Source organism: Microtus oregoni, unplaced genomic scaffold (assembly GCF_018167655.1).
Source record: "Microtus oregoni isolate MIOR12 unplaced genomic scaffold, Mior012 000042F_ref0000377, whole genome shotgun sequence".
In the NCBI taxonomy this organism is placed as follows: Eukaryota; Metazoa; Chordata; class Mammalia; order Rodentia; family Cricetidae; genus Microtus; species Microtus oregoni.
This window is the reverse complement of record NW_024543209.1, coordinates 20,550,528-20,566,324: the sequence shown is the minus strand read 5'-3', so window position 1 is coordinate 20,566,324 and position 15,797 is coordinate 20,550,528. Positions and strand designations below refer to the sequence as shown.

General features: G+C 45.6%; 1 protein-coding gene across 2 annotated transcripts in view; it reads right to left on the bottom strand.

Moving 5' to 3' along the window:
- Positions 1 to 4,505: 4,505 nt before the first annotated feature.
- Aldh5a1 (aldehyde dehydrogenase 5 family member A1) overlaps positions 4,506 to 15,797 on the bottom strand; it is a 33,159-nt gene continuing 21,867 nt past the window's right edge. Inside the window, exons 6-11 of one of the 2 annotated variants that reach the window (XM_041632733.1) lie at positions 15,398 to 15,541; positions 13,065 to 13,223; positions 11,390 to 11,559; positions 10,088 to 10,146; positions 8,506 to 8,681; positions 4,506 to 5,427 (exon numbers count right to left, since the gene is read on the bottom strand). In XM_041632733.1, coding sequence (XP_041488667.1) covers positions 5,383 to 5,427; positions 8,506 to 8,681; positions 10,088 to 10,146; positions 11,390 to 11,559; positions 13,065 to 13,223; positions 15,398 to 15,541 — 753 coding nt within the window. In that variant the 3' untranslated portion in view covers positions 4,506 to 5,382. Of the gene's footprint in view, positions 5,428 to 8,401; positions 8,682 to 10,087; positions 10,147 to 11,389; positions 11,560 to 13,064; positions 13,224 to 15,397; positions 15,542 to 15,797 lie in introns of those variants that run through there. The other variant, XM_041632734.1, reaches the window with a different exon arrangement.

Sequence of the window (15,797 nt, the reverse complement as noted above, 5' to 3'; positions counted from 1 at the left end):
CATGCTGTAGTGTCCCTCTACCATAAAATTGTTCTGTTGGTACTTCAGAACTGTAATTTCGCTACTGTTATGAAACCCTTGTGAAAGGGTCGACTCCCAGGTTGAGAATCACTGCTCTAGAGTATGGGAGAGAACATCCATAGGGCTCAGAGGCTGAGAGCACAGCTAATTACTGTTTTAGACAAAAGTCCAACCCAGCATTCCCCCAGCTGAGCCTATTTACAACACCTTAAAGACAGGTAGCAGGCAGCAGCAGTCACCTGAGATTCTAGCACTGGGAAAGTAGGGGCAGGAAGATCAGGAGTTCAAATCACCATCCATGGCTGCAGACCTGTCCCAAGCAAGCAAGTAAACACCTAGTGAAGTAAGAAAATGGTCACCAAGTTACCATGGATTCCGAGTCTTGATCTTTATTCTTTTCAATGTATTATTTTCCACACGTTCTGACAAAGTGTTGATTCTTGTGTAATACTATGAAATACAAGTGCTGATCTAAAGAGAAATGTCCCGTGGAGTACTGGGGTAATTTAAGGCAGAGACTACATACAGCTCAGGAAGAGGGCTTACCTATTGTGTGTGGGACCTTAAGTTCAATCCATGGCACTGGAGAAAAGCCAAATTTTAAAAAGCATATTGAGGGGGCTGGAGAGATGGCTCAGAGGGTAAGAGCATTGCCTGCTCTTCCAAAGGCCCTGAGTTCAATTCCCGGCAACCACATGGTGGCTCACAACCATCTGTAATGAGGTCTGGTGCCCTCTTCTGGCCTGCAGGCATACACACAGAAAGAATATTGTATACATAATAAATAAATAAAAAATATTTAAAAAAAAAAAAAAAAAAAGCATATTGAGGTATAATTCACTTACTATAAACTGCATACACAAAATATAATTTGATGGATAGATTTTAGGTACGGCCACCTCCGTAATCAAGCTAATAGGTCGATTAAAAAGTCTCTGTGTGTCCCTTTATAGGCAATGCCTTTCCTAAAATCTCACCACCAGATGCCCTTGAATTTTCTAGTTTTGTAGAATTATGCTGTATGGGTTAATTTTTTAAACTTTCGTCTTCAATAAGCTGTCTCCAAGGTGTTCGCATCAATCAGTCCGTTAGCAATTTTGTTGGGGTAAACTGAGGCAGTCCTGTCCTGAGACTAGACTACTACTCCTTAGGATGGAAGTCTCTTTCATCATCATCATCTTGCAAGAATTCTGTATTTTTCTGAGATTTTTAAGTAAACGAAGCAAACATGCATCAGCTCAACAACAATGATCTTCGGCCAGTGTTGGGATCTAAAATGTCCCTGGAAGGTTAGTGCGGGGAAGACTTGATTCCCCAGACCCTACTACTGGCACTGGAAGCTTTAAGAAGTGGGTCCCAGTGGAAGGAAGTGACCTCATATGTGTGCGTGCCTTCCTCGCTCCGCTCTGCTTCTCCACCCGCCCTGGGAACCATTTTCCTCTGCTCAACCTGGCCCCGCTCCCAGAGCAAGCGGCTCACAGTGGTGGACTGGACCGGTGAGTCAGAATAGACCCTTTCTTTTTTGTAAATTCATTATCTCAGGTATTGTGGCCAGCGACAGAAAGCTGGTGAACACATTTTTTCCTCATGAAAAATGGAAAACGATTTTTAAAATGTTTCTCGCCGGGCGATGGTGGCACACGCCTTTAATCCCAGCACTCGGGAGGCAGAGGCAGGCGGATCTCTGTGAGTTCGAGACCAGCCTGGTCTACAGAGCTAGTTCCAGGACAGGCTCCAAAACCACAGAGAAACCCTGTCTCGAAAAACCAATAAATAAATAAATAAATAAATAAATAAATAAATAAATAAATAAATAAATAAAATGTTTCTCAAAAATATAACTGAGTGTCCCCCACCCTCTTTTCTCTAGGTCGGCTTCCTCCCTTGCCCCAGAACACACTTCGTTTTTTTCTTAAAGGAAGAGGCTTTCAGCTCTCCTGCCTTCTGCTTTCCTATGACTGAAGTGACCTCCGGGCTTCTGAAAGAAATTGCCCCTGGTGTGGACATGCCAGTGTCTGGCTGCGTCTCCAGTTCCTTGGGATTTGGCTTGGCCTCTATCCTTGGGGCTCACCCTATTCTCAAAAACTATTTTCTCCTTAATTCGTTTGCAAGCCAGGAGTTGAAGGAGACCCTCTGAGCAGTCTTGGGGTTTATTCGAAGTCCTTCTTCATTGCTGAGCCCTGGGGAGAAAGCCAATGGTGGGGGGGTGGGCGCTGTCTGTGCCTCTGCTAGTTGTCACTCAGGGAGAGGCCGTTCCCTGTGCACTCTGCGGAGAAGGGGAAGACATCAGGTCTGTGAGCTGCAGGCCCGATACTGAGATGGGAAGTCCACTGCCAACCCTTTCTGTCTTGATGATTTGTGAAGCAGTACGGCCCTCCTGCCTTCATCACGTCCAGCTGGGATCTGAGGGGAACTCTGCTCCTGGAGGCAGCCTGGGAGCTTGCCCTTTTCTGGTTCAACCCTGATCAAGGCTCTGCCTGGAGTTCCCGCTGCTGTTGCTCCTTAAATGGACTCAACGGGGCCTTGGACTTGGGGAGGGGAAATGCCAACATTTCAAGTCCCAACTTGAGGGAAGACGGTTGCCCTGGCACAGGGACCCTGCGACCACAGTTCATACGTTGAACTCCTAACCCCCAAATTCTAGAATGTATGAAGAGATGAATTTCAAGAGCAACTCAAAATGAGACTGTAAGGGTGGGCCCTAATCCAATTTTAGTGTTATCACTGGGTGACTAGACCCCATAGAGGGTTCCCAGGGGCACATGGGCCCAGTGAGGAAACACGGAGAGGGCCTTCTGTAGGCCCAAGAGGCGGGGGGGTCATATGGGACCTTTCCAGAGCTGACTAGGGGTTTGCCTTCACGGATGCAACCGCCCACAAGCTCCATGGGTTATATTTGGTCAGGCCTTTTACGTGGAAGGCCCTACTCTGCCTAGGGACTCTGCTAGCAAGGCCATTGCCAAAAGCTTTGGCCTTGTACCAGAGCCGTGCGCCGAAACAAAACAAGTACACACGCTGTGGTATTGTGTTATTAGCAACGGAAAATGCACTCAGACAAGTGTTCATATTCGAGGATCGTACCTGGATACCAGGGACTCAGAAAATGCCTTTTTCATGCTTTCTCTGTAAAATAAAAGACTGGAAAAGTGGCTAACAGAGTGTGGAGAAGAGATTGAAGGCTGGAGCTGCCCTTAGGCAGCTGCACAAGCAGAGACGTTGTTTCGAATACTTGGTGTTGCTAAGGTCCTAGTCCCAGCACAAGGTACTCGTTGATCTGGGGCTCGTTGGTGAGAAAGTACAAATTCGTTTGTTTGTTCTTTAGTGGTTTTTCTTTATTTCTCTTTTGATAATTCATTTTACACACCAACCACAGTTCCTGCTCCCTCCCCTCCTCCCACTTCCCCTGCTCCCCCCCCCCATCTACTCTTTAGCATAAGGCCTTCCATGACTCCATGGGTAGTCAACTGAGCCTGGCATATATCAAGTTGGGGCAGGACCAAGACCCTTCCCACTGCATCAAGCCTGAGCAAGGTATCCCACCATAGTGAATGGGCTCCAAATGCCAGTTTATGCAGCAGGGATAAATCCTGGTCCCACAAACTGCCCAAGCCACACACTGTCATTCACATTCAGAGGACTTCCTAGTTGTCGGTCCAGAGTCCATGAGCTCCTACTAGCACAGGTCAGCTGTCTCTGTGGGTTTCCCCATCATGATCGTGCCCCCACTTCTTGCTTCTATGAATCCCTCCTTTGTAGAAAGGAGCAGCAGGCTGCATTCCTGCCACCCGGCTCCTGGCCGCGTGGCTAGCTTATGCCCCAAAATAACAACACACAAATTGTATTCTTTTAAACACTGCCTGGCCCATTATATCTAGCCTCTTCTTGGCTAACTCTCACATCTTGACTAACCCATTTCCAATAATCTGTGTAGCACCACGAGGAAGTAGCTTACCGGGAAGGATTCTAGCCTACGTCCATCTTGGGCCGGAGCTTCATTGTGTCTGTCTCACTTCCCTTCTTCCCAGCATTCTGTTCTGTCTACTCTACCCAGCTAAGGGCTGGCCTATCAAATGGGCCAAGGCAGTTTCTTTATCAACCAATGAAATCAACAGACATATGACCTTCCCACATCACTCCTTCCTCTCTTTGACTGGACACCGGGAGCTCAGTCAAGATGTTTCTTCCATTTCTCTTCCTCTCTGTCCCTCTCCCAACACTACCACCCTGTTCCCTCATGTTCTCACTCCATTACTGCCCCCTCCCCAGGAGATCTTGCCATCCATGCAGGTCCCTCTTAGGGTCCTCCTAGATCCTAGCTTCTCTGGGGCGGTGGATTGTGGCCTGGTTAGAGGAAGTACAAGTTACATCTCCACTGGTCTAACACTATCCAGTTAAACTCAAATGATTAAAAAAAGTTCCTCAACAATGATCTGGTGTAGAAAAAAAGCAAAAACAACACAGCCACTGCAACGCAGAGACAAAAGTCCTGTTAGTTCAACATTTATTAAGAGATTCAACTCTGTTGACCAATGTCAAACACTAGAAAAAAAGAGTCATCATATGCATGTTTACAGAGCAAAATATTTCTCATCAATTTCTAAGGTTTTTCTCACAAAGTATGGCATAAAACAATCACAGTATTAAGTATTATTCAAGTAAAATTCTGTTTTTAAATAGCTGCATATGGGGGTAATTAAAACACTGGGACCCAGCCTCCAGAGAGGCAAGCTCAAGGGACCCATTTTGAAGGTTATGACATCATCAAATAGGCTTGTTTACATTGTGCGTCTGATCTTTATTTTCTCCGAGTCCCAAAGAACAAAGATACAGAAGAGAAACAAGCGCTTTCTATGGGGTTGTGTTGAAAAGCCCCTTGAATGGACAAAGACACAGATGGACTTTGGCACTTTCAGTAGGCCCCACGAGCCGGAGGAAGTAAGTGCTTTTCAAGGGCACAGGATTATCAGGCGAATGTCCTTTGAGTTATCTGATGATTACTGCCAAGAACTGGTAACAGATGCCCAGGAAATGTGCCTTCGTCACAGGAGGCGTTCAACAGAATGGAATAATGTCTCTCAAACACAGAGGCCAGTGTCTCCCTCTTGGTAGAGATGAGGGTTGTAAATGTTTTCGCAGCTTTGCAGTAAATCCTTCTGGTTCCGCAGGCCACACTGTCTCAGCAAAGCTGCTCAGGCACAGGGCACTGTGGCTGTGTTCATCCACAGACACTGGAATTCCATGAACTAGCTCTCACCCACCCCAGTCCATCTGGATATATCAAATACTTTAAACTCCCGAGTTACACAGAAGCAGGTGGCGGTAGGATTCGGCTCACAGGTTGTGCTTCATCAACACTTGTCCTTACATGCCTGTAGATACATCTTCAAAATTCCACCTATCACATATCTTAGTGAACAATGACAAAGGTTCATTCAGAAACACTTCCTAGCAGGCTAGTATATATATATGTGTGTGTGTGTGTGTGTGTGTGTAATTCCAGCACAAGAAGTAGGGGGCAAGCGTTTCAAGGAGAGCTTGCACTGTGTGAACCCAAACTCAATGGAAACCACTAAAAATTAAAAAAAACAAAAACAAAAACTGACTGATTTGGTGACATGCCTATAGTCACAGCTATTTGGGAGACTAAGGCAGAAGGATCATTTGGGCCCAGGCCAATAGCTCCTGATTTTATATATATATCCAAAATATTGTCTTCCCGCAACCCCAAACCATTCTAAGAACTTCTTTACTTAATTTTCAGTGGTGATGATTAGTTCCATAGCCTCCAGCATGCTAATACAGACTTTACCACCAGTCCCCGCTCCCAATATTTTAATTACAAAAATTGATTACATTTGTTGTAACACATGTGCATGCCAGTGATATACCCATTGAGTCATATATGCACAAAAACATAAAAATTTGCCACACAGCCCCCAAACCAACGGCTGACACTGTTTACAGTGTGTTTGAAGTTACTCCCTATTCCTAGCTCAGCATGTGGGCCCATCATCTACAAAATAGCAGCTAGCATTTGGATTAACTGAAAAACAGTGGACACGAACCTTAAGAAATTAGAAATGTTAGGACTGTTCTTTCAGAGGGCCGGGGTTCACTTCCCAGTACCCACATGGTGGCTTACACCCATCTGCAACTCCAGTTCTAGGTGATCCGACCTCTGAGGGCACCAGCACGCATGTGCACAGACGTCCAATGCAGGCAAAACACCCACATCCATTAAAAATTTTTAGTCAGGAAATGCGATAGAAAGCAACTACACTCTACACAAGAGGAGGACAGACAGACTGAACATGCTGAGCTGTGTGACTCTCGCCACTTGTGTGGGCTCCTAAGAGGCAGATTTCTACTTCCTGAGCACGGGGAAGCTCCCAGTGGCTTGGGACTTGGTGTGTTTAGGAGTCACTGCAGCTAGCTCTGCTATCATCCACGTCAGCATCTCAGAGCATCCACAGAGTGTGAGTGGGCTCTCTACACAGAGAGGGGCAAGGAGCAGGGAGCTCCATTACTGCCTATTGGGAATAAACAGGTTTTAGATGGATGTCTACAAGAACCTAGACTTTTTCTTGTTTAAATCATTTCAAAGAGAGACCAACCCCAGTTACAGGGAGTTTTGGTGTGTTGGTGTGTGTGTGTGGTTAATTTATGTGTGTGCATGCCTCTGATGTACTTGTTGAGGTCAGAGGACAACTGTGTGGAGTTGGTTCTCTCTTCCCATCTTTACACAGGCTTCAGAGATGGAACTCAGGTAGGTAGGCTTGTCTAGCAAAGCCTTTACCCACTAAGCTATCTTGCAGGTCCGTGTGTGTGTGTGTGTGTGTGTGTGTGTGTGTGTGTGTTGTTTTTGAATCATGAACCACAAATGCTTTTACTAGGGCAAAGGTGCATGGGATTCATGGCTTCAGCTCTCTTCTACAGGAGACTGACAATTGTGGGCATCGTTTTTCACAGTGATGAAAGTGCTTTGCTCTTCTGGAAGTTTAGCAGCAGCTGTATCCAGGCACAGAAAACCTGGCGCAGATGTAGGCAGGTCATCAGGTGGGCAACTGGTTTCCTCCCTCGACAAAGCCACCACCCAAGCTCAAGGTGGGCGGTGCTGCTCATAATCCAAAGGGTTCCTGTGCTTAAACTGCATGTTCAGGTTCACAATGCCCTTTAAGCCGAACATGGTGTCCTACACAGCACGCCCAGGCAGCAGAACTGCACAGTGCAGGCCTGTCAGGAAACTGAGGCAGTTCAATAAAAAGCTCAAGGCTAGCCTGGGTAACAAACTAAGACCCTGTCTCAAATATTAAAATGAAAACAAAATAAAAACAAACAAACAAAAAACCCCACTGGGGACAAGAGTTCAGTGCTGGCTTGCATGAGGCCGTTGCTTCAACACCCAGCACTGGAGAAGAAACAAAAGCCATGCTTTTCATCCCACCAAACCACCTCTGATGATTTTTTTCCCACAGCTCGGTTTCATTTTCTAAGACAAATAAAATGAAGCATAAGCTGTAAGTTTAGGGCAATGGAGACTTCCATTTACCCAGGGGTGGTAGAGCAAGCCTGAAACCCCAGCACTTGGGAGGCTAAAACAGGAGAATTGTGAGTGTGAAGCCAGCCGAGGCTACTTAGCAAGACCCTGTCTCGTCAAACCAAACCAAATGAAGATGAACCAAAACGGAACAAAACCAAACAAATCCTGCTCCCAGCAACTGAAAACAAAAACAAAAATAAAACAGTCCAGAGCTGGGTGGTGGTGGTTAATGCCTTAAATCTCAGCACTCAGGAAGCAGAGGCAGGTGGATCTCTGAGTTCAGGGCCAGCTTGGTCTACAGAGCAAGTTCCAGGATAGCCAGGGCTACACAGAGAAACCCTATCTCACAAAAAAAAAAAAAAAAGAAAAGAAAAAAAAAGAAAAAGAAGAAAGAAAAGCTGCCCAGAAACAAAGAGAAACACCCCCTCATTCCATATAGTACAGACAATCGTGTGCCATTTAGAAAGAAGTCTTAGGAAATCAAAGCCTTTGTCACAGCTGTTCATTACCAAGCTGACAGATGCCCAGGCCCGGATGTGAACCACCCCTGTCCAAATGTCTATCACCCCAGCACTTCCTTCCCAGCCTTCTGGGCCCAAGCTGGGCAGTCGCCTGGGGACGGCGGAGTCACTGTCCACACAGTGACTACACTTTGTGAGGGGCAGGGACACGTGAGCACTCACACTGTACCTTGTCCCGAGGCAGTGGGGTTGTGCTGTGGGCACAGGTATATGGCATCTATTGGTCCCTAGTTATATACGGGCAGGATGAGAATTTACAACTAAGATGATGAAGACTGGCTGAATTTTTTTAAAATTCATAACTCTGATAACCTACTTGTTTATTTTAAAAAGTGGATGGCAGGTCCCTACAGATCTAGGTGGTTTTATTATTTTTTGGAGAAGCGAAGAGCCCTACAAGCCTCCATAGCACACATACTTGACCTCTAGATACTCGTCAATGCCGTACTTGGACCCTTCTCGCCCAAGGCCAGACTGCTTCACCCCACCGAAGGGACACTCCACTGAAGAGATCAGTCCGTCATTCACACCAACCATGCCCACCTCCAGCTGCTCCGCCACTCTCCAGATCTGGGCTGGGTCTTGAGAGTAAAAGTACCCTAGCAGAAGAACAAGAACACATACAACATGAAGAATTCTTGTGACAGTCGCATGTGCTTGCCTTTGAGGCTGCCCAGTCACATGTGCCTGGGTTCTCCTGCTTGCAAGTAAAGCCTCAGGCTATTTTGCCCACATTTTCATCCTAGGAACCTTGGGCACCATGTTGAGCTTCTGTTTCTCTCTTGCTGGGGTTCTCCCCACTCCCACCAGGACTTTGTAACCAGGAACGTCTGTGCTCTTCAATCCATCCTCCTCTAGATATCTGGACAACATGTCTGTTCAGACCTTGAGATCAGTCCTAGCTGTCTATAAAAGAGACACGTTTCTTAGTGGACAGTCAACCCTGCCCCCTAGAGTGGCTTCAGTCAGCAGCCTACTCCCGACTCTGTCTCCAAACTCATCCATCTAGTTCAGGGACATCTCACTTATTACCAGGCTGCACCTGAACTTGCTTGGGCTCCTCTGCCTCAACCTCCTTAATCTCTGCAAAGTCAGCATCTTACTTATCACTTAGGACCCAAGGCAAGGCAGAACTTCCTGCACATCACTCCACTGAAAAAGGAAGAAGGAAGTGTTGATCTTGAACTCGCAGAAGCCATGGGCTACGCGTTGCTCCAGCATTAGGACAACTATGTGATAGCGCATATTCAGCTCCCTAGCACGCTTGTCCTCCTCTCCTTCTAAACAGCTTGCATTATACCCACGAGAGTCTCTAGAAGGCTACAGCTGTGTCTTACTTGTGTCTCTATACTTGATTTTAGCCAAAAGGCCAGAAGATTATATATTATAGCTCTGTACCCCACAGTTCTGTATTTGTACCCAGGGCCAACATGTATAGTTTCTCAGTATCATCTCCAAACTGCTAACACAGCAGCGACCTAGTGACCACACACACACACACACACACACATTCTCATCTCTAGATACTGCTGATTAGGTTTCTTCAGAATACCAAGGCCAGGCAAATGTGAGAAAAAGCATTGAGCATTCGTTATGCCTCTGGGAAACTAACTACATGGGACTCTCCACCAAGAACAAGCTGCACCCTCCCCATTGTCTCCCACTCTCAGCTCTAGCCAGAACACTCTACATGTGTGTCATGAGACACAGGAGAAAGAAACGTGTTGGCACATGGCCACACTTGCCACTTGTAAAGAAATAAAGCATACACATTGTGTAAGTTTGCTAGGCAAGGTGGTGAATGCCTTTAACCCCAGCACTCTGAGACAGAAGCAGGTAGATTTCTGAAGTTCAAAGTCAATCTGGTCTATATAAAGTCCAGGCAACCCAGGGTTACATAGCGAGGCCTTGTCTCAACGACAGAAGAAAACACACACAAACTCGAGAGTAATACTTAAAAGGCAGAACCTGACATTTACTGTGGTGGCTGGAGACAGACACCCACCTGCTAATCCAACATCAGCTGCATTTGCGATGGCAACGGCCTCTTCTTCTTTGTCAAACCTGCCAGAGTTAAGGTAGGTCATAAGCAAGACTGTAAGGTGGAGAATAAAGACAGCCAGCATTATTTTCTTGCATTCATTTCCTAAATAACGACGAGAAGGAGATCAGAGCTGCAAAGGGATCCAAGGGGGAGATTGCATGAATGGAGTTCAAATGCAGACATGGCAACTTAGTCTCCTCAAAGGCACGGTTAGTCAACATGGCCCATTTTTACTAAGAGAATGGGAAAGACAGACCAACTTGGTAGAGGCACTGTTAAAATCTTTTAAGAAAAGGACTAAGGACTACTGGGTAGTAGTGTACACACACACACACACACACACACACACACACACACAGACGCAAATATGAAAGACTACTGGGTGCTGGAGTGCTGGCTCGTAAGTGTACTTGTTACTCTCGCAGAGGACCTGGGTTTGATTCCCAGTATCCACATGGTGGCTCACAATTGGTAACTCCAGTCCCAGAGATCTGATGCTCTCTTCTGAGCCCTTCCAGGCCCTGGATCCAAATAGATAGAGAAGTATTTTCAGAGCAATGACCTGAGAATTATCCAGGGAAACTATTATTTACTTGGTAAGGTGGGATAAAAGATCACACGAGCTCAGAGTTCATTTCCCTCAGACTGCTATGAGAGAACCTGGAAGGTACGCTCCATCAGGGGAAAAAAGTACATTTAGAGGTAGCAAGAAACTAAATGAAGGAGTCTGATGAATTTTGTGCTTGAAATTGGGTATGGTGTACGCCTATTATCTCAACACTCAGGAGGCTAAGGCAAAAAGGTTGAGAGCCTAAGGCAAGCTGGGTTACAAAGACAAAACTCAAACACCTAAACTGGGACTAGGGACTTGGGAGGTATCTGGCTCTGTTGGTGAAGTGCTGAGTTTGACCCCCAAATCAATGTGAAAACCCAGTTGTGGTGGCCAGTGCTTATAATCCCAGGTTTGGGGAGACAGACACAGAAGGATCCCCGGAATTGCTAGCTAACCAGTCTGCTCTAACTGGGGAGCCCCAGGTTCCAGTGAGGGACCCTAACTAAATATCTAAGCTCCCAAGAAACAGCTCCCAGGGCTGACCCACAACCACAAAAATCAAATCCAAAATGTTATAAACTCAACTGATACAGCGCAGCTCCGACTGCGTGGCTCAGTCCTCCCACCCCACCCTTCAAACGGCAGAAACTGCTCTTAGATCGGCTCCCCCTTTCCAGTCTCCTCCTCCCTTCCACTATGAAGGACCGTACTTGAGAACCGGCGCCAGCGGCCCAAAGGTCTCTTCAGTGATGCAGAGCATGTCCCTGGTGACATTGCTGAGCAAGGTGGGCTCGAAGAAATTTCCCCCGCTTTGGTGTCGCTTCCCGCCTGTCACAACGGTGGCCCCTTTGCCAACCGCGTCTTTCACATGCTTCTCTACCTGTGAGATGAGAGGGGCACTAGGTAAGGCGGCATGAGGACATTTTCTAAACTGTACAATCTCTTCAAATGTTAAACAGCAAAAACTATATACATATTAGCTTTGCCTTTGCTGCAAGCTGGGCTACTTGCACTTCCTTAGGTTCACTTGTCCACTTTTATCTGGGTTGAAGGGATGTTTAGATACATTGCCAATACAAAGGCATTGCTTACCTACGACAGATGTTCTGTCTCAGAAATGTGCCCTTAGCTAATTTCACTATTGAACAAACATCATACAGTGCTTTGATACAAACCCAGATGGCCTAGCACACTGCATACCTAGTCTATACGCTGTGTGTACAGGCTAGATATGGTACAGCCTACCGCTCCAAAGGCAAGGATGAACAGAGCAACTCACGATCAAATCACACCTAAGAGAAAGCCCACAATCAAAAGACATTAGCGAGAATCTGTAGAGATAGCTCAGTGGTTAAGAGCACTTGCTTCTCTTTCAGAAGGCTCTAGTTTGGTTCCTTGCACCTATTTTGAGTAGTTTATAACTGCCTGTGAGCTCGCAAAAGTGGTGAGAGCTCTTGACCTCTAAGCCACCCCTCTGGCTCCTTCACTTTCTGGCTCTTAGAAAGATTAAAAAAAAAAAAAAAACAAGAGAAGAAAACATGGGACATATGTGATATAAAAGCAGAGTGGGGACTACTTGGGGGAAAGGAATGAATAAGGAGGGAGCTGGGAGGAGGGGAGCCAGGGAGGAGGTAAGAATGAAGTATAATGAAATATATGTACGAAAACACCAGTATGAATTAATGAATTAATTTTAATGATAACTTAAGCAAACCAAAATAGCTAAAACCAGGGCTGGTAAGGTGGCTTGACAGGTAATTGTGCTCCCTGCCGATCCTGAGAACCCAAGTTCTGTCCCTGAGACCCACACGGTAGAAGAGAGGACTCCAGCAATTTGTCCTTTGACATCTACAGCTGTGCTGTGGCATCCATGTGCCCTGCTCCCCCATACTCACGCTCAGACACACAGAGTCAATAAACGTAATAAGAATGAAGCTAAAGCCAAACTAACTCTAGTGTAACAAAGAGAAACCTCACCCTGCTGGTCACCCAAACTGTGATGTTCCACAAACAATTCCTTCCTAAAAGTGACTTCCCTCTGTCATCACTTAGCGGGACGCCCGGGACTCTCTGTGCCTCTTCTGGGTGCCTTCGTTAGAATTCTTCTGGAAGGACATCAGGGGAAAAACTTTCTATGACAGAAAACTTAGGGAGGGCAGAAGACCTGATGTCAGGTAGAGGTGGGAAGTGCATGTCCAGACACCACCATCCAATCCTACACATTGGTAGTGGTAAAAAAAAAATTTTTTAATCTTTTTTATTTTTCCCATTATTTTCAAAACAGCCTTGCCAGGGACCTTATGAAAACACCTTTATTTAACTTTTGATACTGACATCTTTTGATATTGACATCACAAAAAAAAGCAGGTAATAAGACCAACTCACCTTTTCTACTGCTTTCTCATTAATTAATGGGCCCTGAGTTATTCCTTCCTCGAATCCGTTACCCACACGCAGGCTTTCCTGCATGGCTTCTGCAAACTTCTTCACAAAGGAATCATAGATGCCCCGTTGTACCAAGAATCTGTTTGCGCAAACACAAGTCTAGACAGAAGACAAAACAAACCCACAGTTTTTCAGAATCGACTGATCCAAGAAACGTAAGTTAACCCTTCCCAAATGGTTCTCACGAGTCTTGTCTTCTACGTTGTCCCCAGGTGGAGAATACATGCACCGAGTGAACATACCTGTCCAGGTCTTCCCATAGCTACCACCATCTAGAGCTAAACATATCAGCGAGAATAAACAGCTGTGTGAACAAAACCCAGGTAACCAGAAAACGAGCCATTCACTACACTCTCAGAGAGCAGATGGGGTCAAAGGACAAAGGTCGTAACGTTCCTGATGGACAGGGATGCAGCAGCGGCAAGCACAGGCTAGAAGGAATGGGGTCAAACAATAACACATACCCTCCAGCTCAATCCTTCCAAGTGTTCTGCTGAAACTGTGATTTCAAAAATTGATACGAAGCCTTTCTTTTGGGGCAGGGGAGATGGCTCCACAGTTATTACTGCTCTTGTAGGAGGACCTCCCAGCGCCCATGCTGGCAGATTCACCTGCCTGTAATTCAGAGGCTACAGGATCTGATGCCCTCTTCTGGTCACACGTGGACACACATTTATACACATAATTAAAAATAATCATAATAAAAAAAGACTGGGGATAAATTTTTGTGGTAGATTGCTTGTCCGGTATATGTAGGCCATGGGTTCTATTCCTAGCACCGCCAAAACAAAACAAAACAAAAGAGACAAACAAACAAACAAACAAACTGAACCCGGAAAGGTGATTCAGAGGTTAGGAGTATTCGATAGGACCCAGGTTCAGTTCCTGGCACCCACATGGAAGCTCACAACAGTTCTAGGGCTCAGATATTCTCTTCTGGCCTCTGGGACACTGGGCACACACATAGTGTACATACATGCATGCAAGTAAACATTTACACTTATAAAACAAAATATTAATCTTTTTTGGAAGCTCATAAATTTGCAACTTTAGAAAGTTTATTGGCTGAATATTTGTGAATAAAAAATAAAATCTCTTTTTTTTAAAGGCTATCTTAAATTATTGAGATTGGCTTATTATTTGTTCAAGTAGACTTCATATTTTAAAATGATAAAACATAACTATACTATAGAAAATGTAGTTATCATTGATAAATTGGTTTTTCCTTATTGTGTTTTCCTAGAAGAAATAAGTACACCTATAACTGTATTATTTGCATTTTTATTGGTTTAGCACAGTTTACACCATTGCTCTGTAGTAAAACTCTGCTGACATTTTGTGTTTACTTTAAAAAATTTCTAATTCTGTAAAATAAACAACAACAAAAACTATTTAGGTTATGTGAAAAGGGAAAATGAATTCCCAAAGGAAGAAAAGCTATACAGAATAGTTTGCACCACTAACCTCCCTTTTCACACATAACCCTTTGAGGCTATTTATCTCAGGAAAGCATTTAAACAGCTCACTGGGCTGGACATAGCAGCACAAGCCTTTTAATTCCAGGAGGGTTGAGTTCCCCAGATGCCCTGTGCTACAGAGCAAGCTCAGTGTCAGGCTGGGCTACACAGGGAGTTCCTGTCTGTTCAAAAAATAAAAGCCAGTGATCTTCGACTTGTTGGTTGTACTTTGGTTTAAGAATATGGTTGGCTGTCTAAGAGTATGTCTTAAGCAGCCAGCTTCTGGCAGTGGCTAGAGCAACATCATGGAAATGGGACCCTTGGCTCCCACCTCTGGGACTCTGAGGATGATCCAAGTCACTCATTCTTTTTGCTTTCAGCTCCTAGGTTTATACCAGAAGTCTTGAAGGTGCCTGTCAAATCTGACATCTAGGATTTCCTAGGAAAGCGTAAGCTCCCCCATTCCCTCAAGACAACTAAGTAGGGTACCAGGCATCCTCCTCTGGCTTCTGCACATGCTCAGAATGGTCATGGGCCTACACACATGTGTATTCATACACATACATCACACACATGTACATAAATAAAGATATGCAATTCTCGAAACTCTCTGAAGCAACAGACTATCTCTTACATCTCTTTGGACAATAGAAGCCTAACTAGTACCTGAGAGAAACTACTCGTTAAATGTTTGCTCACAGAATGAGTGCATGAACTAACAAAGGAACCCGGGAGAGAGGCAAGGCCATGGTGGTGCTAGGGTCTTTGTAAAACACACACCCTAATTCCAGCCCTGGAACATTCTGCATGACTCACCTGGCCAGCATTCCTAAACTTAGATGCCATGGCTCCCGCGACAGCCTGGTCCACGTTGGCACTGTCGAAGACAATGAATGGGGCGAGGCCGCCCAGCTCCATGGAGACACGTTTCACAGAATTTGCTGCATGATGCAGCAGGACCTGCATGGGGTGCAGCGGGAGAACACTGTGAGCATCCAGATCAACTTACAGGGTGTGACTGTTTGCCTAGAAAGTACCTTTCTCCCTGCTGTTTAAAACTTGGTCACCAGCTGATGGTCCCATTGATAGCTGATTAGACAGGAGGAGTTCATAGCTGTGTGCGCTATTCCTGGGGGCTGGGGTCTAGCTCAGGAAGGAGGTCATGGGCAAACAAACGTGTTTGGAGGCTGTATCTGGTCCTGGACCTTTCTTCTCT